General features: G+C 36.3%; 2 protein-coding genes and 1 long non-coding RNA gene across 7 annotated transcripts in view; 1 reads left to right on the forward strand and 2 right to left on the reverse strand.

Moving 5' to 3' along the window:
- LOC123878112 (protein stum) overlaps nt 1-7,895 on the forward strand; it is a 70,231-nt gene extending 62,336 nt beyond the window's left edge. Inside the window, exons 8-11 of the mRNA XM_045925184.1 lie at nt 4,731-4,857; nt 5,790-5,870; nt 6,890-7,003; nt 7,671-7,895. Of these exons, the coding sequence (XP_045781140.1) occupies nt 4,731-4,857; nt 5,790-5,870; nt 6,890-7,003; nt 7,671-7,756 (408 nt within the window). The 3' untranslated portion in view covers nt 7,757-7,895. The remainder of the gene's footprint in view (nt 1-4,730; nt 4,858-5,789; nt 5,871-6,889; nt 7,004-7,670) is intronic.
- A 6,806-nt stretch (nt 7,896-14,701) lies between these two features.
- On the reverse strand, nt 14,702-17,151 carry LOC123878121. Its single transcript, XR_006798754.1, has 2 exons — nt 16,362-17,151; nt 14,702-16,192 (listed from the first exon to the last, which is right to left on the reverse strand). It is a non-coding gene; the product is annotated as an uncharacterized LOC123878121 (long non-coding RNA).
- Nucleotides 17,152-18,919: 1,768 nt separating this feature from the next.
- LOC123878115 (EH domain-binding protein 1) overlaps nt 18,920-23,284 on the reverse strand; it is a 29,183-nt gene continuing 24,818 nt past the window's right edge. For 4 of the 5 annotated variants that reach the window (XM_045925186.1, XM_045925188.1, XM_045925189.1 and 1 more), the window contains 5 exons: nt 22,470-22,601; nt 21,086-21,171; nt 20,837-20,960; nt 20,249-20,313; nt 18,921-19,258 (listed from right to left, as the gene is read on the reverse strand). In XM_045925186.1, coding sequence (XP_045781142.1) covers nt 19,180-19,258; nt 20,249-20,313; nt 20,837-20,960; nt 21,086-21,171; nt 22,470-22,601 — 486 coding nt within the window. In that variant the 3' untranslated portion in view covers nt 18,921-19,179. Of the gene's footprint in view, nt 19,259-20,248; nt 20,314-20,836; nt 20,961-21,085; nt 21,172-22,469; nt 22,602-23,284 lie in introns of all 5 variants that reach the window. The other variant, XM_045925187.1, reaches the window with a different exon arrangement.

Consider the following 23,284-nt stretch of genomic DNA (forward strand, 5'->3'; position numbering starts at 1 on the left):
TTGTACACGAACGTTTCGCGTGACCCAACCCAATGACTAACCAAGGAAAGTCATTGCGGATACTGGCCACTGTTAGCCATACTAGAAGGTATGATAAATACGAAAGTGCCAAAAAGTACAGCGATATTTTTTTTTTAACTCAGATATAAGCTAGCCCTTGACTGCAATCTCACCTGGTGGTAAGTGATGATGCAGTGTAAGATGGAAGCGGGCTAACCTAGAAGGGGTATGGTAGTTTTTATTAAACCCATACCCCTTTGGTTTCTACACGGCATCATACCGGAATCGCTTGGGGGCACAGCTTTGCCAGTAGGGCGGTAAGTAGCCACGGCCGAAGCCTCCCACCAGACAGTTCAGAGATTTAGAAACTATAAAATTCCCGCAGAAGGACATACCTACCGCTGTTTTTGATACCGAAAAATCAAATGCAGTGCAGGCCTAAGCAAACTCAGCACCCTAGGTAAATGAGATACTAATGTCACTCCCCCTAAGACGAATCGCAAACACAAAACAAGTGTAAATTAAAAATTTATAACACCCCCGACAAATGAAGGTTATAGTAACTAGAAAAGAGCTGTTAGCTTTCAATCGGCTGAACCGATTTTCTTGGATTATAGCTAAGAACACTCTCGATCAATCCACCTTTCAAACAAAAAAACTAGATTAAAATCGGTTAATTAGTTTAGGAGCTACGATGCCACAGACAGATACACAGATACACACGTCAAACTTATATTCACCACTCTGTTTGGGTCGGGGGTTAATAAAACCCCCGACCCAATTTGTTTTATAATTGACCATTCAAAAAAAAATTAACAAAACAAGAAATAGTTTTGTTTAGGCGATGGCATAATGTTCAGGACAGGAGGATGGCACGCTTGCGTCGATTTTGTGAGTTTTCAAAGGAAATGTGATTTTTTTCTTGATTTTTTCAATCAGGGCCGGAGTACACTGGGGCTTTGTTACTTTATGTATACTAAGGGTGAGGCCAAACGGACGTAATTTTTTGAGTTGTAAGTCGCGTAATTTCGGTTGCGTAATTTCTGCTGCATTCAGTTTCATACAAAAGTTCAACTCATTTTGCGTCGCCGTGTGGCACGAACTGGACTTTTGTATGAAACCGAATGCAGCAGAAATTACGCGACCGAAATTACGCGACTGACAACTCACAAAATTACGCTCGTTTGGCCTCACCCTTAAGGAGTAACCAGAACGTCAGCAAAAATATACCATTATTATTATACTACCTTAACACAATCAAATGCCAATAACCATTTGCCTTACCTTGTAGTTTTAGTGATTTAGTATTTTTCAGACCCGTATAATTGTATAGCGTGGTATATCGTGCCAAACTCGGGTCAATGCCCCACGTATGACGCGGCATTGACTTCGAGTGACGTATTTACGGAACGTTCGCCGACTTCTAGCGTCAGTCAGATGTTTTATTTGCAATATATCGTGAACTTTAAAAAAATACAGGATATTTTAAATTTTTTTCGTAGTCTGTGGTATGTATCTTATCAGTAATCATCAGTACTATCACCTGTCTTCGTTTTTACTAGCGTTGTGATTACACCCTGTATAAGGGTAGTAAATGATTTATTCTAAAGTGTAACGTTATTAAAAATAGAACGACTTCGTGATACCGCCGTGCGTGAACTGTTAACGTTACTTTGTTTTGTGATAAAATCTTAAGTTAGTGACCTTTATAAGTTAATATCATATTTTGAATTTGATATGAAAATATACATCGGGTAGGTACCCATTTACTACCTACCTACAAACCCTGGACCAGATTTTCCTATCTTTAGTCACACAAATAATATAACCTTTTTTGAAAGTGTCGGCCAACAAAAATAAGTGGTATGGATTTGTTAGAACTATGTGCCTAACGGGAGATTTTTAACCTATTCGATCGCGTAAAAGTTAACTGCGTTTTGTATGGAATTGAAACAGCGCCATCTTCTTGTCACTAGATGGCACTGTTTCAATTCCATACAAAACGCAGTTAACTTTTACGCGATCGAATAGGTTAAAAATCTCCCACTAGGCACACTTGATTTGGAAAAACTTAGTTAGAGCCAAGTTATACCAGTTCGTAGATTCGTCATTTTCATACGTCGTGGTCAGAGAACTAATCACTTATAACAATTTGGTCCCAAAATTGCTACCTACATAACTTTCCTTTGAACTTTGAACCCCCGAAAGTTTTAGGTCAAGTTCAGAGACTTACTGATTTTTAATTTGAGTTTTACATAGGCTGCAAAATATCAACAAGTTATCGAAAGTAACCATTTTGGAATGTTAGGTAACTTTGAGTTTGACGTAGGTATTAGGTACCTACTCCAAACTGCTTCAAAACACAAGTGTAAATTAAAAATTTATAACACCCCCGACAAGTGAAGGTTACAGTAACTAGAAAAGAGCTTATAACTTTCAAACGGCTGAACCGATTTTCTTGGATTATAGCTAAGAACACTCTCGATCAAGCCACCTTTCAAACAAAAAAAACTAAATTAAAATCGGTTCATTAGTTTAGGAGCTACGATGCCACAGATAGATACACAGATACACACGTCAAACTTATAACACCCCTCTTTTTGGGTCGGGGGTTAAAAAAACACAGTAGGCAGGTAGGTATAGTCAAAGGCCGTAAGTCGTGTGCTTTGATGATCATATTCGCGTGGAACGGTTATGCATATGCGTTAGGTGTGCGTGGCGTGTTTATAGAAAAAGGTCACAAGTGCGACAGGTTTTTGATGCATTAGTTTCGCGTAATTGCTACTCGAATTCTGAAGCCGACCGTGCTATTTATTTTGTTATTTAAAGATTCATTAAAATTTAGTCGGAGCTGAGTCATAGAACGTCATAACACCTTTTGTACTTTAACAATAGGTAGGTTAAACCTCATCAAAATCGATACAGGAATGATAAGCAGTTTTACTTTGACCTTACAGTTCCCCAGTATGGGTTTCGCGTTATAGGCACTAGCCCGTCGAAAATGTTTTAAGAAACTAACTAAGAACTAGAAATTAACTAAGGTTAATTTTTAAATTAAGTTAATTTAAGTTGAAGAAAAGCATTTTTTTTTTAGTTTTAATTTCATGTTTAACGAAAAGATCAGCTAATTCAGAATGTGTATTCGTACATCCTATGAGTTAAAGTGTATCTCAATAAGAGTGCATTATTTAAATTTTGTGTCAATTTTTTTCCGTGCAAATGGCAACTCTGAATATTTTCAGCTGTAACTGAAACTATGATTGTTCCGATTAATGAAAATGGAGCGCTAATCGAAAGAAGTATGCGTTATCATTATGAAAACCCATTACGAAAATTGGGAAACTTATACGCTGAGAGTTGGGACCGCTAGCAAACTTTCAAATTGCGAAAATGTAGGCACCAACCTAATGTGTCAACAATTTGAAGAGTGGTTAAACGATTTGAAGAAACTGTGTCGATTATGGACAGTTAATCTCTTTAGCGTCGACGTCGTTATAGCCTCGATAGCTCAATGCTTTAGTAGCGGTCTGAAAACCGAAAGGTCACCACCCACCCGTTGTCTATTGTCGTACCCACTCCTAGTATAAGCTTTACGCTTAGTTGGAGGGGAAAGGGGAATATTAGTCAGCGTAATAAACTTTGCTAATATTCTTTAAAAAAAAGAAAAAGAAAGACGTACTTCGTCCACTCTTTTTTCTTTCCACATGCATATGCATGCATGACGTAACTATGATCTTAAATTAAATAACACAGCAAAAGCAGAAAACTTAAGCCGTAAATAATGTCGATTTCCGCAAGTTTGGACGACGACGCCCCGTCATCAATGAAGAAACCCAAAATAATTGTATCTAATGGCCGGAAACGGTCCACCGTACTGTTTGATGACGATGATGACGCGGTACCTAATATACCTACTTAATATCTAATTGAGTGTTGTATAGAAGCAGGCTTTACTTTGCGGAAGTCCATGATATACAAGGATCCAAACTTTAATCCATACTTTATTATTATAACTGCGATGGTATGTCTGTCTGTCTGTCTGTCCATCTGTCTGTCTGTCTGTCTGTCTGGTACCTTTTCACGGCCAAATAGTTTAACCGATTTTGGCGAAATTTGGTACAGACTTAGCTTATATCCCGGGGATGGAAAATCAAAGAGTTCCCACGGGATTTCTAGATACCCGTCCGCTTAACCGATTTGCATGAAATTTGGAACCGAGGTAGCAATTGACATGGGAAACTTCTTATCCCGGAAAATCAAATAGTTCCCATGGGATCTTTAAACTGAAATCCACGCGGACGAAGTCGCGGGCATCCTCTAGTTTAAGATAACCCGCTAAACCAATCAAATCTGTATGGTGTAACATGCAGCATGCGAATAACCGCCCGCCCGCCAACTGCTTAGTAAAGTTTAATAAAAACTGCCAAGTGCCATACCCCTTCCAGGTTAGCCGCTTCCATCTTAGACTGCATCATCACTTACCACCAGGTGAGATAGCAGTCAAGGGCTAACTTGTATCTGAATTAGACCTCGATAGCTCAACGGTTGAAGAGCGGACTGAATTCCGAAAGGCCGGCGGTTCAAACCCCACCCGTAGCACTATTGTCGTACCCACTCCTGGCACAAGCTTTACGCTTAATTGGAGGGGAAAGGGGAGTATTAGTCATGATTAGCATGGCTAATATTCTTTTAAAAAAAACCATCATCTAAGTTCTTATTATATTTTTCAGGATACCCGCAAGAAGTTAGATCCATCTCTCATCGAGCACACGAGCGTGATGCGCGGTGCTATCCCTGTCCTACCGACCGTGCTAGCCTACTTCTGTTTGTTCTGCAACATTGTCGTTCCTGGCTTGGGTAAGTAGTCTTCCATATAGCCTCGATAGCTCAACGGTTAAGCTATCGAGGCTATATGGAAACTGGAAGGAACTGCATGAGATTTACATGTCTTTAATCCACCCCGCTATCACCAGCTCTAAACTAAGCCTCAATAGCTCAACGGTTGAGGAGGGGACTGAACTCCGAAAGGTCGGCTTTTCAAACCCCACCCGTTGCACTATAATTGTCGTACCCACTCCTGGCACAAGCTTTACGCTTAATTGGAGGGAAAAGGGGAGTATTAGTCAGTATTAGCATGACTAAAATTCTTTTAAAAAAAAAATTACCTACTGTTTTAAGTAGATCAGGAGGCACGGCAGTGTCCCCGCCAAGACGAGCCAAACGGCGGCCGGGGCGCTACGTTCCTTTTTCTCGATAAATATTTACCTAAAGACATAGAAGTAAATTACTTATTACTAGATGATGCCCGCGACTTCGTCCGCGTATATTACGGTTCTTTAAAAAGTCCCATGGGAACTCTTTAATTTTCCGGGACAAAAAGCTGGCTATGTAAATTTCCGGAATGCAAGATACCTCCATATAAATCGCTTAAACGCATGGGCCTTTGATTTCCGGGATAAAAAGTAGCCTATGTCCATCCCGGGAAGTAAGCTAACTCTGGTACCCAACAAAATCGGTTAAACTGTGGGACCGTGAAAAGCTAGCAGACAAACAGACAGACACACTTTCGCATTTATAATTAGTATGGATTAGAGAAAGAGTCTGTGAGGTCCAAACTTTCGTTACATTTTTATAAAAGCTGAAAATTTCTCTGCGCATTGTCCCCAACACAGGGAGGAAAGATGGCCGAGTCAGCGATTGTACCATCCCGAAGAGAGAAAAAGATATCCTTGATGCCAAACACCTTTACCTTTAATTGTTATTTCAATAAAAATCTTCATTACTTTTAGGCACAATCTTCAGCGGTATGTTTTGCCTCTGTTTTGGGATTCCCCGATTCGGTGTGCACGACGGAGCCAAACACAGGATAGGTAAGCGGATTTATATTATTTAGGTTTTTAATAAATAGCGAGCAAACGAGCAGGCGGGTCACCTGATGTTAAGTGATTACCCATGAACATTTGCAGTACTAGAGGAACCACCAATGTGTTGCAGGCATCGACGTATATGGATTAGCCTTTCCCATACGATTCCGTCCGCAAAAATACGCGAATCTTACGTCATCGTCATTGACAAAGTCAAGAGACTTTTGCAAATTCTATTGACTTTTTGAGCGCGTTTTTTATTTTCGAAGGGCCCATCCATATACATCGATGGTTGCAGGCTTTTCAGGAATTTGTTGGTCCGCCCCTTGAATAACCCCATGTTGTAATTTAATAGAAACACCGCAAAAGGGAGTTGATTCCACAGTTTGCATGTGCGTGGAGATGTGGAGGTTGCTTTTTAACCCCCGATACAAAAAGAGGGGTGTTATAAGTTTGACGTGTGTATCTGTGTATCTGTCTGTGGCATCGTAGCTCCTAAACTAATGAACCGATTTAGTTTTTTTTGTTTGAAAGGTGGCTTGATCGAGAGTGTTCTTAGCTATAATCCAAGAAAATCGGTTCAGCCGTTTGAAAGTTATCAGCTCTTTTCTAGTTACTGTAACCTTCACTTGTCGGGGGTTTTATAAATTTTTAATTTACACTTGTATCTTGACAGCATCTCTTTAGTACATAATTTTAAGGGCTTGTTTCAAACCAGCTTTATTCTTACTTTTTCTCAGAAATAAACTCAATTATTTATCAGATAAAGTAAGTATGAAATGTGTAATTTATTCAAGATCAGCGTAAATCTAATTAATATGCACATGAACTTTGTCCTAAGTATTTAGGTCATCTTAACTGAATCTCTTACAAAGTTCGTTTGAATCTCTTAAAAAATTTCTTTTATGAAATCATCGTGTGCCCCTGCTCTTACAATAGCACCATTTCATTTATCTTCATTATGTAGGTACTAAATTGGAAAAGTAAAGAGATAAATTTTTAGGTAAAAATTGCTTCTCCTCCAGGTTCCTTCATCATCAACCTGGTGGTGGGAGTGGGACAGCTGTTCACGGTGCTGTTCTGCCTCGTGGGCTGGGGCTGGAGCATCTGGTGGGGCTACATCATGGTCAACACTTCCCGTGAGTACCTATGGGCTTCCTCGTCCAGGTTCCTTCATCATCAACCTGGTGGTGGGAGTGGGACAGCTGTTCACGGTGCTGTTCTGCCTCGTGGGCTGGGGCTGGAGCATCTGGTGGGGCTACATCATGGTCAACACTTCCCGTGAGTACCTATGGGCTTCCTCGTCCAGGTTCCTTCATCATCAACCTGGTGGTGGGAGTGGGACAGCTGTTCACGGTGCTGTTCTGCCTCGTGGGCTGGGGCTGGAGCATCTGGTGGGGCTACATCATGGTCAACACTTCCCGTGAGTACCTATAGGCTTCCTTGTCCAGGTTCCTTCATCATCAACCTGGTGGTGGCAGTGGGTAGTCTGCCAATCCGCACTTGGCCAGCATGATAACTAAACCTTTCTCATTTTGAGAGGAGACCAGTGCTCATTACTGAGCACAGCACAGCCGGCGATCGATTGATGATGATAATGCCTTATGAAAAAGTCAATCAAATATTTTTAATATTTTATATTGTAAATAACGGGGTACATAGTAGGTACCATACCAGGATGTCGAAATGGCAATTAAAAACACCAAATTAAACCTGGTATGTAATCGTCATTTACGATATAAAATGTCGTTAAACCACGAAATAAGCTTAAAATCACCAGTATTTTAAATATTTTTAAACTTTTAGGTAAATACAAGAAACTGAAAGCAGATGCGGCCGCGGAGGAGGCCGAAGCGCCTCCCGTGACGAACAACAACCACACGCGCGCGTAGCAGAGGACCTAAGCCGTAATATACACGGTGTAACCACAACGCTCGCAAAAACGAACACAGGTGATAATACCATGATACCATGAAAAACTACGAGCAAAAATAAAAAAATCCTGTATTTTTTAAAAGTACACAATATTTTGCAAATAAAACATCTGACTGACGCTAGAGGTCAACGAACGTTACGTAAATAGGTCACTCGGAGTCAATGCCGCGTCGTAGATGGGGCAATCACTAAAACTGCAAGATAAGGCAAATAGTTATTGGCATTTGAGTTAGTCTTTATTAATAACCCTAAGTATTTGGTAGGGTTTTGGTTACACCTTGTATAATATATCTGAGTAAATAACTATCTAATTACCTAAGAATAACACATATGTATAATGCGCGACAGGTTGAAATGGAAAGAAACAAAGAAAGAAAATGCATTTATTTGTTGTTGGTGTCACAGATAAAAACAAAGTATACAAATATACATTTTTTTTTTCATGGCATACAATTGTGGGGCACAAGCTGTAGGACAAATATCATGCGGATTCAAAGGGTTCAAAACAATATACTAAGGACAATCCCACTTGCCAACTCACTTCTAGCCGCCCCCAGAGTTAAAAGATTAAAACGAGCTGACGTGCTCGATATCTGATGGACGATGGAGCAATGGCCCTTCCGTTTTAAATCTCAAATTTAGCCCAAATAATCTGCTTATAGTCCCCCGACTAATTGCAGATAATAACAGGAAAAAAAAAATATATATATATATATACATTTTCATCTGTGACACCACCCCAAATGGGTGTACAGCTAGCATTATGTCCTGCATCATATGCATTAAATGCAGGATGCTGATGGCAATTGGGGTATGAGATGGGGGACTCCCCACACAACCGCACGTCAACCGCGCTCACCAGGGGCTGTGCGGGTTTGCCATCTCAACCTAACATTGCAAATGCAATGCTTAGTAATTAACGACCGATTTTTCAATCTAAAAAATCAGATGGAGACAAAAGATCCGGCAATTATGAGCTTAGTACAAAATGTACAGCCTTGTGTAATACCTTTCGGCGTGCGCCAGAAAGTTTTCTGATATACATTTTCTGATAAAAGTTTAGACGTTAGCGTCTGCGTCAATATGTATAATTATTGTATGCTAAGTTAATAAATTCAATGTTTTTGATCACTGAGAAGAGAAGCGAAAAGTTTTGTGCAGTTATATAAACCAGGTGGTAGCCATTCAGCCATAAATTAGTTTGAAGTTTGAACCCTGTATCAAATAATTTAAGTAGGTAGGTAATATTTAACGCAAACGCTACCGACTAAACGCTTGAAAAACTCAGTTTTCCTATTTCAATTTGAGTAATGGATTTTTTCTTATAAAATGTACCTCAGAATACTCCAAATCGAAAACGAGGACAAACACATTTATATAATTAGGTAATCTTAGAATTGGTAAATTCAAAAAAAGCAATTTAACGATGTAACTACGTAAATTATAAAATTATATGTAAATCATTAAGTATTTAAAAAATACCTACCTAACACGTAACGATTTTTTACATTAAAATAAATGAACGAACAATTTATTCTTGTTATTGTACAGTATTTTTCAAGTATTAAATAAAATTACCTAACTACTAGAATTTGCAAATTCTATTAATATTTGCATGAAGTTACTAAATGAAAAAAAGCTGTAATATATTTCTGCTGGTCAGAAGATTTTCAGCCATGACCAATCATGGTTTTTTTACTTCCATATGAAGTTTTCCGACCTATTTAAAGGTCTTTTTTAATCTGTAGTTTTTGTATAGTAGTGGCAACACTGACATGCAAATTAGTTTAATAAAATTTAAATTTAAATTGACGATGACGGTTACAATTTAAAATTTATCTAATATCTAGGTAAATCGATTTGGGGAAGTTATTTTAATTTATTATTATTAATGTTAATTTAAACTTATTTGAGAAAAATAATTAGGTAAGTATCATTAAAAATTCAATAAAAGAGAACAATTCGCAACCGTTATTATTTTTCAGTCATCATCTGTAAGACTCAAGTTTTTTAAACTATTAAATAAAATTTTCATGAAAGAACCTATTCCTCTACTAAAACTATAATAAAAATCGATTAGCGAAGAAGATATACAGTGTTGCCACAGTGAAAATTAAGCCCCAAGTGCTTCTTCTATTATTAAATAGGTATTAAGAATAACATTAAATTATTAGTATCCAATAAAATGTACATCTACAAAATAAAATACATAAAAAAGCACAAAAATAGCTTCCTATTTTCTATTGCTAAATTAGGTAATAATTTAGCAGTTTAATGTATTTAAGTATATTTTAAAAATATTGTAGATGTATATTTTGTCTTTTTTTGGTCACTTACTGGCCACGATAAAAAAAATGAATCGCCACAATATGACACAACTCTTTGTTAAGATTTTACTAATAAGTATTTAATAATTTTAACAATTTTATATATGACCAAAATAATAAATAGATTTATTTGCCAGATGTTAGTTACGTCTGAAATAAATAAAAAAAACATTCATTGATTGCTCCCTCGATTCACATTCTATTTAAAACAAAAAAAAGAGAAAGTAAAGGAAAGAAATGGATCAGAAATTTGAATTTAGAACAACCAACGGAATTATGTCTATCAAATTTTCCGAATGGTAATTTTTTTTACAGTTTGTTTTTCGTCTATTTGTTTCCTTTAGTCTGTGATTATCATAAACTTCATTAAATATTTATTTATTTAACAATTTTAGTTATCTGAACTTGTTAACTTTAAAGTAGGTAGGTATATACCTACGTGTAATTTTGGTATTTTAAAAAGCAATATTTTATTGATAAAAAACTAAAACCGGATTCTTCCAGTACAATTTGTTAGTTTTTAACTATTTAACTTATATTTTATTGTATATTATTTTTTAAGTTAAAAGTATACTCGATACCTACTTAACAGTTGCTTATAACAACGACCTAATCAATAAAAAATTTACATTTAAAATTGAATTTTATTTGACCAAAAAATCCTATAATGGCAATACTGAAAGTAATTAACATACAAATACATCGATCGTTGGGTAAAACCAGAGTCTCTCTTACTCGAAATATTATATTAAAATTGTTTTTCTGTCGCTTGGTATATTTTAATGTTGTAGTACCTAGGTACATTTATATTTATGAACTCAGAATTTTCTCCTCTTTCATTTGACACCCCACTCGATACAATAGCAAAAAAAATTTTGGAGACCCCCACTTTTTTTTCATGTAACATCCGTTAGGTCAATTTTTTCGTATAAAATGTAGCCTATGTCACCCGGACCTTTACGACGAATCGATTGACACCTCATTCGTCAAAATCGGCCTAGTAGTTTAGGCGCTACGGTGGAACACACAGAATCTGGATACAAACATACACACAGCAGTCTATGTATGTATGTACGTAACATACATACATAGACTAAAACCCCTTCCTTTTGGCTTTGCCGCAGTCGGGTAAAAACGTAGGTGGAAAATAAAAATAAACCAGTTTCCCAAATGTCACTTTATTTTATTCATTATCGATGATTGGAGTTACAATAGTTATCATCATAGGATACACAGTGTATACAAACAAATTATGTTCTATTTCACGATGACCGAGCTTTGGTTATAGTAGTGAGTGTACCAATAAGCGTTAAGGTGCATGACACGGGTCTGCCCGCGAAATTCAAATTTAATTTGGTTTTTCGCAATTTGTAAACTAATACGACTACGTAGGCTTATGGCATTTTAATTGTCACAGGTTTATATAAAAATTTTTACTTGAAAGGGTCCAGTTTAAGAAATTAGCTATAGCATCGACTAATTTGTGAGTAACTCATGTCAAACTCATTATTTTGACTAATTTCGAAAGTGAAGATTTTTATATAAACCTGTGAGGAGGATACTGCCATTGGTGCTATTAAAATGCCAAAAGCCTACTTTGTCGTATTAATTTACAAATTGCGAAAAACCAAGTTAAATTTGAGTTTCGCGGTTAGACCCGTTTAGTGCGTTTCGCATTTGTGTGCGTAACGTAAACCGCGTCGCATTCAAAACTGAGCGCCACGCACAGTATAACAATGTGTACGTGTGCACTCACACAAACAGACAAATGGTCTTCGTGAAATAGACCATTAATTGTACAATCATTGCGACTTACTGAGTACTGACGTCTACGGTGAGGAATACAACTACCAAAAAAGCTGGCAACAAAGTCAAACAATCTGGCAATGTAGTGGATATTAAAAAAAAAAAAAACTTTTTTTAAAGAAAGAAACCATGCTAATCATGAGTAATACTCCCTTTTTCCCTCCAATTAAACGTAAAGCTTGTGCCAGGAATGGGTACGACAATAGTGCAACGGGTGGGGTTTGAACCGCCGACCTTTCGGAATTCAGTCCGCTCCTCAACCGTTGAGCCATCGACTTTGAAACAAATAAAGATTATAAATAGGCCAAAAATTCTGTTGTACAACCTTTCACAATTCTCTCTGCGTAAAAGGATATCATAAGATTTAGACCAAAATAACCATAAAATTGCCAGAGTATTGAGCTTGCTATATACAAAAAAAGCTAGTAACAAAGTCGAACAATCTGGCAATGTAGTGGATAATTTAAAAAAGTTTGAAAAAAAAAATAAAGATAGGCCAAAAATCTTGTATAGGTTACAGTTTGTTCAAGAAAATTACGGTTTTATCTCACCAAAATAACCATAAAATTGCCAGAGTATTAAACTTGCTATACTATTTTCGAATGATATCAGTTTATATCATCTACCTACCTACAAAATAAAATGCAAACAAATCATTGCAACCTACAGTTTTATAGTTTGCGCAAAACAGTAGTCCAATATGAAAACAAGGCATATCTGTGTATATAATTAATGTAAGTAATTAGTTGTGAACAATAAAGAAAAAAAAGGCATATGAGTGCACATTGAACACAAACAGATCTCAGCAGCTTTATTTGTGTATTTAACTATGGCTGCGATCTATAGAGCCCACTTTGACTTAGCTCAGACTTAAGACACTGTTAAAACGAGACAGCGTTATACCGCTGGCATAAATCTGTCTCGTTTTAACTGAAGCTTAAGTCTAAGCAAAGTCAAAGCGCTCTTTATAGATATTAGGCTTAATCTATGGCCTGCGCAAACGACCATGTTGCAACTTCAGATTGGCATACTCATTTTGCGCGCACTGGACCTAACTTTAACTTTCTTTAAGATATAGTTAGTACAAATTAGTTATTTGGTTGTACACAAATATCTAAATAAGTCGACTTCAAAGATTAAGCAAGGCTAAAAATAGTGTTATTCTTTCCTTAATTTTCTGTTGAATACCATCACTTTTATACCTGCCAATTTCGTTATAGTGATATTCTAAAATAAACTGAGATCCCGACTCTTACCTAAAAGGATGTGTAAGGCGCAACACACACTTGCAGAGTAGAGTGCAGAAAAAGCGCTCCGGCTTTTTTGATAGTAATTCAAACTCATTTAAGTAAAGGAAGAAGAAACTCAACTTTATTGACTTTACATACAGTTGAAATTGGTATGAAAACAAAACATGGCGGAGACTCAAAAGTGGCACTTGAAAACTCACACGGGAAGGGTTCCGTACCATCGTACAAGAAATAACACTTTTTATTATTTTCATGGCAGCAATTTTGAAATCTTTAGTATTTGTTGTTGTAACGGCAATATAAAATATACACATTCTTTGAAAATTTCAGGTGTCTGCCTATTATGGTTTATGAGATACAGCCCGCTGACAGACGGACTGACAGAGGAGTCCTAGTAATAGGCACCCTCAGGGTACGGAAACCCAATAAAGCTTAGTTTAAGTAGTCAGCTTTGGAGTCGCGACTAAAGCGGCGCAAGTCCTTTAGGTCTCCTCGTTTTGTTTTCATTATACCTACCATTTTAATTTCACTCTGCTCCGTAGATATGCGTTGCGCCTAAGCATTTTGTGGTGCAATTTTATTTTAATAAATACAAAATTAAATAATTTAAGTATATTAGTGTTTTATCATACTCATACTCTTAAAAAATGTGAAGTCAAAAATAGACAAAACACTTGTCTAGGTACAAGAAGTTTATTTAAATAAAGTTTTTGGGGTTTTATAAATAAGGGGGTAGATTTGTACCAAAAAAACTATTAAGCTGATTTGCTCTTTATATATTGTTAGCATCTAGGCAGAGATACGATAAAATTATAATATATTTAGTACCAATTCGATTGAACAGAAAACTGATACAAGTTACTGCCCGGCTAGCATGGGCAGTAGATAAAAATTATATCCCCCGATTAAATCCACTGATTTGTATGACATCAGTGGATATATTCGGGGATATAATTTTTATCTACTGCCCATGCTAGCCGGGCTGGTTAGTAATGATTCAATCTAAGATGGAAGCGGGCTATTTTGGAAGGGGTATGGCAGTTTCATTAAACACTTCATACCCCTAATCGGGTTTCTACACGGCATCGTACCGGAACGCCAAATCGCTAGGCGGTACGACTTCGACGGCAGGGTAGTTAAGTTTTATGAACAAACGAATCGGTACCAATATATATAAAGTTAGTAACTAAACTAATAAACTATTTACAAGTATGTACTCAAGTATGCAGTTGAAAATGGATTGTCGATGATAATAGAAATACAATATACGTACAGCAGAAATTAATAAAATCAATCTATCCGTAATTTGTCGATAAATGACTTAGCGACATTGTAACAATAACTCGGGTTCCGAGTCGACTATCCTAGCCGAGTCTAGAAACATCGCTTCCATGTCTAGACTATCCTAACCGAGTCTCGGCTAGGATAGTCTAGGATAGGCTACTCGGATAGGCTAGGATAGATAGTATACCTCAACCTGTCGCCCTGACGGCCGTTTGGTCTCTCTCTTTTAAAAAAAAAAAAAAAGGAATATTTGTATACGACATTGCACCGACAACCTATTTTACATATATAAAAAAACTAAAAACTAATTTCATATATTAAAAAAACTAAAAAAAAAAGATTGCACAATAAATACGTACACACAGGGTTACGTCTCTTAGCACCTCCCACTTTTTATTCTTTTAGACAACATTTCATACACAAATTCCTAAAACGATTTTAATGACACTTTTACAAATTATTTCTTTCATAAATAAAAATCAATTGAACAGAATGTAGTAAAACTATTACGATCAGATAGCTTAGAGTTTAGAATATAAAAAAAAATAGGTATAGATTCACAGATAAAAATAAATTAATTATTTTACAGTACAATTTGCTAAAAATAAATTATTATATTTTTTTAAACATTTCATGCATGATCGGTTTTTTATTTGGAATAAGTTACATGCTTAGTACTTTAAAAAAGTTTATTATTTCAATTTCATTTTATAAGCAATAAAATAATAAAAGTATTAGTAACTGAGGGCCTTTTTCACAACCGCCAAATCAACTTTATCTGAGATAATATTTTTACATATCGATACAAAAAACCGCCAAAACTATTTTTTTTTTGGCAGATAAAGATTATTTATTCGTCTGTTATGAAACAGGCCCTAATTAATTTAAATAATTTCACAAAAAATATTACTTTGACTAAATAAAAAAATATTGGTGTCTATTCTGTCTAAAATTAAACTAAAAATAAAATCTGTTCAATTTCTACTTCAGGTTATGTATAAAAAAATCAAGTAAACCGAAGATTAGTTTAGTTTTAATGATGTGAACTTGACACCATTAGGTGCAACGCACGCACGCAGAGTGGAGTGGAGCCGAGACGATATAGAATAGTTAGCAGTACCTTCCAGGTAAAGAACGGTAACTACGCGTAAATACGTTTAAATAAATAACAATAAAATACAATGCAGCTCGCACAGCTATGTGACCTATTTAATCAACGCTTCTCTTTCTATCGCGTTATTTTTATCTTTTATCTCTCTCAGAAGAGATGAGTTAGAGAGCTGTCAAAGCGCGGCAGTCATACTCGTAGGTATGTATCTCAGGTCAAGTGACCAAGTGAGCAGGCTTGCTGCATCATTCTTGAAAACAACCCAAACTAAACCTTATTTACTTAGACATAACGAAGTCATTTGAATTTCTTGTATTTTGTTGTTGTTATACCAATTTTTACTGTATGCTGAAGTGCGTGAAGCTGAGTTTAAGATCAAGAAAGCTCGGCTCCACTCCACTCCGTCGGTATACGTCGGCGCTCACTTACGCCCGCCATTCAAGGCAAGAATATTAATCTAACATAGCCATTAATAAATATAAACTCAGTTAAAAACTAATAAAAAAATGACTAATATTTACATTTCATTCATTTTATTTTTAGTCCGCGCGTCAACGTAAAAAAATAATGGCGCAAACACATAACTGTGATGTGGTGTGTTGTGTTGTAACGCAACCCCTTCCATCTTCTTTAATTTTTATTATCTCCTCACCCTAAGGATGTCTGGAAGAGATCGCTATTTTAGCGATAAGGCCGCCTTTTGTACAGGAATCCATTTTGTTATAATTTCATATGTTTATAATTTTATCTTGGTGTACTATAAAGAATATTTTACTTTTTACTTTACAAGGTGATTGGAGTCATACATATTAATGAAGCCCAAAATGGTAATGTCTTCATGGATTTGAATCATTTAAAAGTTAAATTCCCACAAAATACCGCATACCCCTTTTATTTTGTGGTCGATCCTCATTGGCCGTTCGTGAACCCATATAACGTTACCACACGTTACAACACAGTAATGTGTTCGTACCTTTAGTCAGTCACTAATTTGTACATTAAAAAAATTAAATTATCTATGGCATTGTACTCATATTAAAATTGTTATTGGAAAAAGGCAGCCGCACATATTTATTATCGGATCCGATCTTTTGTCAACATGGTGACATCGCAATTATCTCTGATTGGCCGACACTTTCACTATTGGCTGAAACGCACTGTTGTAGCAAAAATACCATAAATCCAGCCAATCAGAACAATTGAGTTTGTAACAATGATAGTTTTTATATATTATGTTCTTTGCGAAGACGGACCCAGCAAATAGTTTTTATTATATAATCATTCCGTAAGGTTTTAAGTAACCATGAAACAATCGGATCCGATAAAAGAAAGTATACGTCTGTTTTCATAGGGATGAAATGTTTAGGAAAAGTTTCTTTGGTGAAATATACAAGTTATAAATAAAGCCAAGCTTTATACCTGCGTTCATTACATTGAAAAATTCCAACAAAATAAATTCGCGTCGCGTTCCAAAATCCATACGAATATTATAAATGCGAAAGTGTGTCTGTCTGTCTGTCTTTCTGCTAGCTTTTGACAGCCCGACAGTTTAACTGATTTTGACGAGGTTTAGCTTGCATCCCAGGGATGGCCAAAGGCTACTTTTTATTCCGGAAAATATAGCCTCGATAGCTCAACGGTTAAAGGAGCCTGAAAACCGAAAGGTCACCGGTTCAAACCCCACCCGTTGCACTATTGTCGTACCCACTCCTAGCACAAGCTTTACGCTTGATTGGAGGGGAAAGGGGAATACTAGTCAGTACAATAAACTTGGCTAATATTCTTATTAAAAAAAAAGAGCTCCCAGGGGATTTTTAAAAACCTAAATCTACGCGACGGAAGTATATAATATTACGTATTAAACACAGGTACAAAAAAGTACTACAACATTTTTGTTGTAAATTATAAAATATCGCAAAATATATTAACTTTATTGATAGGCAAATAATTTAAAAGTTTTTTATAAGTAAGTGTAGTTATAATTACTGTCAATTTTCATAAAAACGATAACTTATATGATACCGAAACTTTAAGTAAAATATTGCATGTTTGGAATTTTGTCCAAATCATTACATAATATTTAAGGCGTGCTTATTATTTAAGTATTTAAGTTGTAATTTCGCTAATGACATTAAATCAATATGTATGCTTTTAAAAAATTACACTTTTTATTAAAAAAAAACTAAGTATATTTGTTAATTTATTTCGTGATATACTTGCAATTGCAAGGGCCTAAATTATTCTTAAATACTTATTTTATTTTATTAATTTATATATTATTATTTATAGGAAACAAATATTATGAGTATTTCATTCGCCTTACAACAGCAATGTCGACGTTTGTATTTAAATGTTAAAATAAAAGTTAAAAATAATTTTATTGGAACTAATAAAAATTAAACTAATGAATAAATTTAGCAATGTGAATTTATGATAAAATAAGTTATAGGAAATTTTGAAAAAAAAAAAAACACAATATCGTTTGCGTTTTCATGCAAAACCCTAGTTTTTTCAAAATCATTGAAATATATACATTGCAGCTCTACATATAATATAATCTGGTACTGCATTTTTGATGAATCACACTAATATTATAAAGGCGAAAGTTTGTATGTGTGTGTGTGTGTGTGTGTGTGTGTGTGTGTGTGTGTGTGTGTGTGTGTGCGTGTGTATGTTTGTTACTCCTTCACGCAAAAACTACTGAACGGATTTGGCTGAAATTCGGAATGGAGATAGGTAATATCCTGGATTAGCACATAGGCTACTTTTTATCCCGGAAAACTAAAGAGTTCCCACGGGATTTCGAAAAATCTATATCCACGCGGACGAAGTCGCGGGCGTCAGCTAGTAAATCTAATAAATTCAAAACCAGTTTATCGAAAATTTAGGATTTTTTTCAAAATACATAGCATGTTTTGAATTTAATTTCGGTTTTATATCATGAATTTAAAAATGGGCGAGATTTAAATAAATACCTACACATTTTAATGCCTAATGGACCATAGCAGCGCTAATATAGGGCCTTATTTTGAGATGGGTCAGTATTCACCCATTTCAAAACATCTTCCTTCCTTCCTTCCTGTTCCTATCGTATGGGTTGCTTCCTGTACCTATCGTAATTTTTTTACAGACTAGCGCTTAACTGCAATGAGACCTACTGGCAAGTGATGATGCAGCTTAAGGGTGAGATCCATAGAGCGCACTCTGACTTTGCTTAGACTTAAGACAGAGTAAAAACGAGACAGAGGTATATCTCTCACATAAATCTGTCTCGTTTTGACTCAATCTCAAGTCTGAGCAAAGTCAAAGTGCGCTCTATAAATATCACCTTAAGATGGAACGCCTATTCACTCTTGTATAGTATAATATAGTCGAAAAGTGAAGGAGGAACCAGATCAAAAAGTTCTTTTAAATTAATTTTCTCTTTTAATAATTAACTCTCATACTGTCCCATCTCAAAATATGCCTCTTTACATCGCTAAAAATTACATTATACATATCGTAATTATAATCGAATCGCGAGTTATGTAAAATCGATGCTTTGTTTAGTTCCTATAGATATTTAAGCTATTAAGTAAGCGTTGATGAGGGATTGTAATCCTTATCTACTGTAAAATACAGTTGTTTTTCCTTTGGATTTCAACGTTTGATAGGTTACGTTGGATTTCATCGTCTTCTGCTATCCTGTGGGAAAAAGTTAAAATTAACATTTATATAAAAACTCAGAGAAACTCCATAAACTTGGGAATGTTAACTTATCAGACAGTTAAATAAACTTCTATTTCAGACATTTCACCCATAAAAAGTGTTAATAAATTTGTTTATATACAAAATAGAGAGCAAACGAGCAGCCGGTTCACCTGATGTTAAGTGATTACCACCGCCCATGAACTCAGAGAAACTCCATAAACTTGGGAATGTTAACTTATCACACAGTTAAATAAACTTCTATTTCAGACATTTCAACCATAAAAAGTTTTAATAATTTTTTTTATATACAAAATAGAGAGCAAACGAGCAGGCGGTTCGCCTGATGTTAAGTGATTACCACCGCCCACGAACATTTGCAGCACCAGAGGTACCGCCGTTGCGTTGCCGGCCTTTCAGGAATTTGTTGGTCCGCCCCTTGAATAACCCCATGTTATAATCCAGTGGGAACACTGTCGATGGGAGTTGATTCCACAGTTTGCACAGATCCATACTAATATTATAAATGCGAAAGTGTGTCTGTCTGTCTGTCTGCTACCTTTTCACGGCCCAACAGTTTAACCGATTTTGACGAAATTTGGTATAGGGTTAGCTTATATCCCGGGGACGGACATAGGCTACTTTTTATCCCGAAAAATCAAAGAGTTCCCACGGGATTCCCAAAAACCCATCCGCTTAACCGATTTGTATGAAATTTGGTACCGAGGTAGCTTTCGTCCCTGTAATTGACATAGGCAACTTATTATCCCGGAAAATCAAACAGTTCCCACGGGATCTTTAAAAACCTAAATCCACACGGACGAAGTCGCGGGCATCCTCTAGTATAAAATAAATAAACGCGGTGTCAGCCTAGTGATTAGGAGTTTTGAAATATAACAAAATAATCACGCTGACGCCATATTGGTATCTACATGGCAACCGTGCGGAGCCGGGCGGGTCGCTACTAGAGCATATAATGGTACGTACGCTCGCTCCTGCTCGTCCATTTCTTGCACCAGCCGATCTCTCTCATTCACCGCGGCCAGCAACTCCTAAACACATCATGGTATGTATGTATGTATGTATGTGGGTATGTATTGCACCACAAAATAACTGACAGGTTACAAAAAAGAAAATTTAAAATGTAGGTACTGATACTGATTCTGATACTAAGCACGGTACTGATTCTGATGGCAACTTTTTAGTTACCATCAGAAATTCAAATTGGTAAGAAAAAGATGCATTCCGATGGCAACTTTTTAGTTGCCATCTGAATGCATCTTTTTCTTACCAATTTGAAAAGTGAAATATGGATGGATATAAACACGGACGAAACCGCAGACATCATTTAGTTAAATATAAATAAGTCGTAAACGAATTTAGTAATTTTAGAAAATGAGTCGTAGTAAGAAAAAGAAAACTTTTAATCTATACCACTATCTAACGTATTATACTTTAAACACGGTAAAATATGGCGGCTATTCTGTTTGGCGACCATTTTCATCACTTCCGTCCGAAATAAAATTAGAGTTATTCTCAAATCGCGCCTGAAGAAGTTTTATTTCAATAGATCACCTGTAATAACAGTCTTTCTCTTCTCTTCTGCCCGGGAGTCTTTCTCCACTCTTCCACTCCAAGAGAGAGTCGTAACTCTCTATCCAAGAGTTCACACCTTCTACTGAGATCTTCTTCTTGTTCCCTAGAAACATTAATTTTAATGAAGTGATTGATTGATATTGACAGGCTGATTGATTGATACATAGACTGCTAAAATCATAACCCTTTCTTTTTGCCGCAGTCGGGTAATAAAACAATAAAACTTACAGAATATTAAGCTGCATCTGCCTCCTTAATAGCGCGTTTTTCTTATTGACGAGGTTGAACCACTGCGACATGAGTCGATCTTCCTCCTGCGAACAGAAACTTCAATTGTTTTTTTTTTCTCTTTCTCGTCTGGCTTTACAAAGATTAGCCAATGTCAAGTTTGTAGTTATTTGTAACAAGTTAGTTAAACTATACAAGTATGGACCCCATCTGTGCCGGCGCTCGCCGACACACGCACGGCACAACCTTAGAGCGCTTTCCAGTCAGTTTTAACAAAAAAAAAAACACTCCAAAAAGGTAGAGCACGCCCGCCAGCTAACACCAATACAGACGAAGTCCAAACTTCAATTGTTATAACTTCAACAATCAAATAAAAATAGGCAATGGCGAGTCGGACTCGGACGCGAAGGGTTCCGTGCAATCGTACAAAACGTAACAGTTTTTAATTTTTTTTCCGTACCTCATAACGAAAAACGGAACCCTTACAGGATCACTTTGTCGGTGGTGAAATAATTTCAAAATCGGCTCAGTAGTTTAAGAGATTACTTCACTCCAACAAACTTGTAATATTAGTATAGAAATAGATATAAGATGGAAAAAAGGAAAATCAAGGATTGGTACCGGATTGTGAGGGATATAGACACACGCAAGGAATATGTTACGCCATTTTATCTGAAAACATATTTTAAGTTCAAAATTCGCTAAAGATTAGAAGGGAAAGAATAAAGATATTGATAACTCAAAATTTAAAAAACCCCCGACACAAAATCCTCTATAAGAAACCTAGAAAAGAGCTGATAACTTTCAAAAGGCTGAACCGATTTTCTTCGATTATACCTAGTTAAGAACACTCTCGATCAAGCCACCTTTCAAACAAAAAAACTAAATTAAAATCGATTCATTAGTTTAGGCGCTACTTGTTGGTGTCAAACTTATAACACCCCTCTTTTTGGGTCGAGGGTTAAAAATATAAGTAAATAATTTTATTATTCACTATGTTACCTATGTAATATCATAGTATAACACCCCCAACCTATTAAGATATAGTAATAGCTATGAAAAATAATATCGTAGCTGTGATAGCCTAGTGGTTAGAACGTCCGGCTCCTAATCGGAAGTCGTGGGGTCGATCCCGGGCACTCACCTCTAACTCTTCAGTTATGTGCGTTTTAAACAATTAAATATCACTTGCTTTAACGGTTAAGGAAAACATCGTGAGGAAACCTGCATGCCTTAGAGTTCTCCATGTACTCAAAGGTGTATGTAGTCTGGCTATCCGCATTGGGCCAGCGTGGCAGACTATGGGTTAAACCCCTCTCACTCTGAGAAGAGACCCGTTCTCAGTAGTAGGCCGACAATGGGTTGATCATCAATAACAACGTACCTCAGTATTGTCGGCAGCGTCCATCACCCTTCGCAGCTGTTTCTCTAACGCAGCCGCTTTCTCGTCTATTGCACTCTGTTCCTTCTCTAACGCCTCCAATTCACTCGCTATGTACGACCCCGTCTCACGACCCTGCATTAGTGTAATTGAATAAGTGATCGGATTTTGCAAAGATTTAACAGATAGAACTCTATGTTAGATCACAACAGAGGATTTACATCTTGTCATCTTTTTAGGGTTCTGTACCTCAAAAGGAAAAACGGAACCCTTATAAAATTACTTTGTTGTCTGTCTGTCTGTCGTGTCTGTCAAGAAAACCTGTAGAGTACTTCCGTTGACCTAGAATAATGAAATTTGGCAGGTAGGTAGGTCTTATAGCACAAGGAAAAATTGGAAAACCGCTAATCTGTGGTTACATCACAAAAAAAAATGTGTTCACGAACAAATAACTAGTATTTTCAATTTTCAAAGTAAGATAACTATACCAAGTGTGGTATCATATGAAAGGGATTTATCTGTACATTATAAAACAGATTTTTATTTATTTTAATGCACAAAATGTCGAAAAATTACCCGAGTACGGGACCCTCGGTGCGCGAGTCTGACTCGCACTTGGCCGGTTCTTTCAATGTACGATTCATTCGCAGAAAGCGAAGCTGAAATAAAGCGTTTTGTATGGAATTTAGATGATGCCCGCGCCTTCGTCCGCGTGGATTCAGGTTTCTTTTAAAATCCCGTGGGAACTCTTTGATTTGTCGTTGTCCATCCCCGGGATATAAGCTAACCCTGTACCAAATTTCGTGAGAATCGGTTAA

The sequence above is a fragment of the Maniola jurtina genome, chromosome 25 (assembly GCF_905333055.1).
Source record: "Maniola jurtina chromosome 25, ilManJurt1.1, whole genome shotgun sequence".
Taxonomy (NCBI): Eukaryota; Metazoa; Arthropoda; class Insecta; order Lepidoptera; family Nymphalidae; genus Maniola; species Maniola jurtina.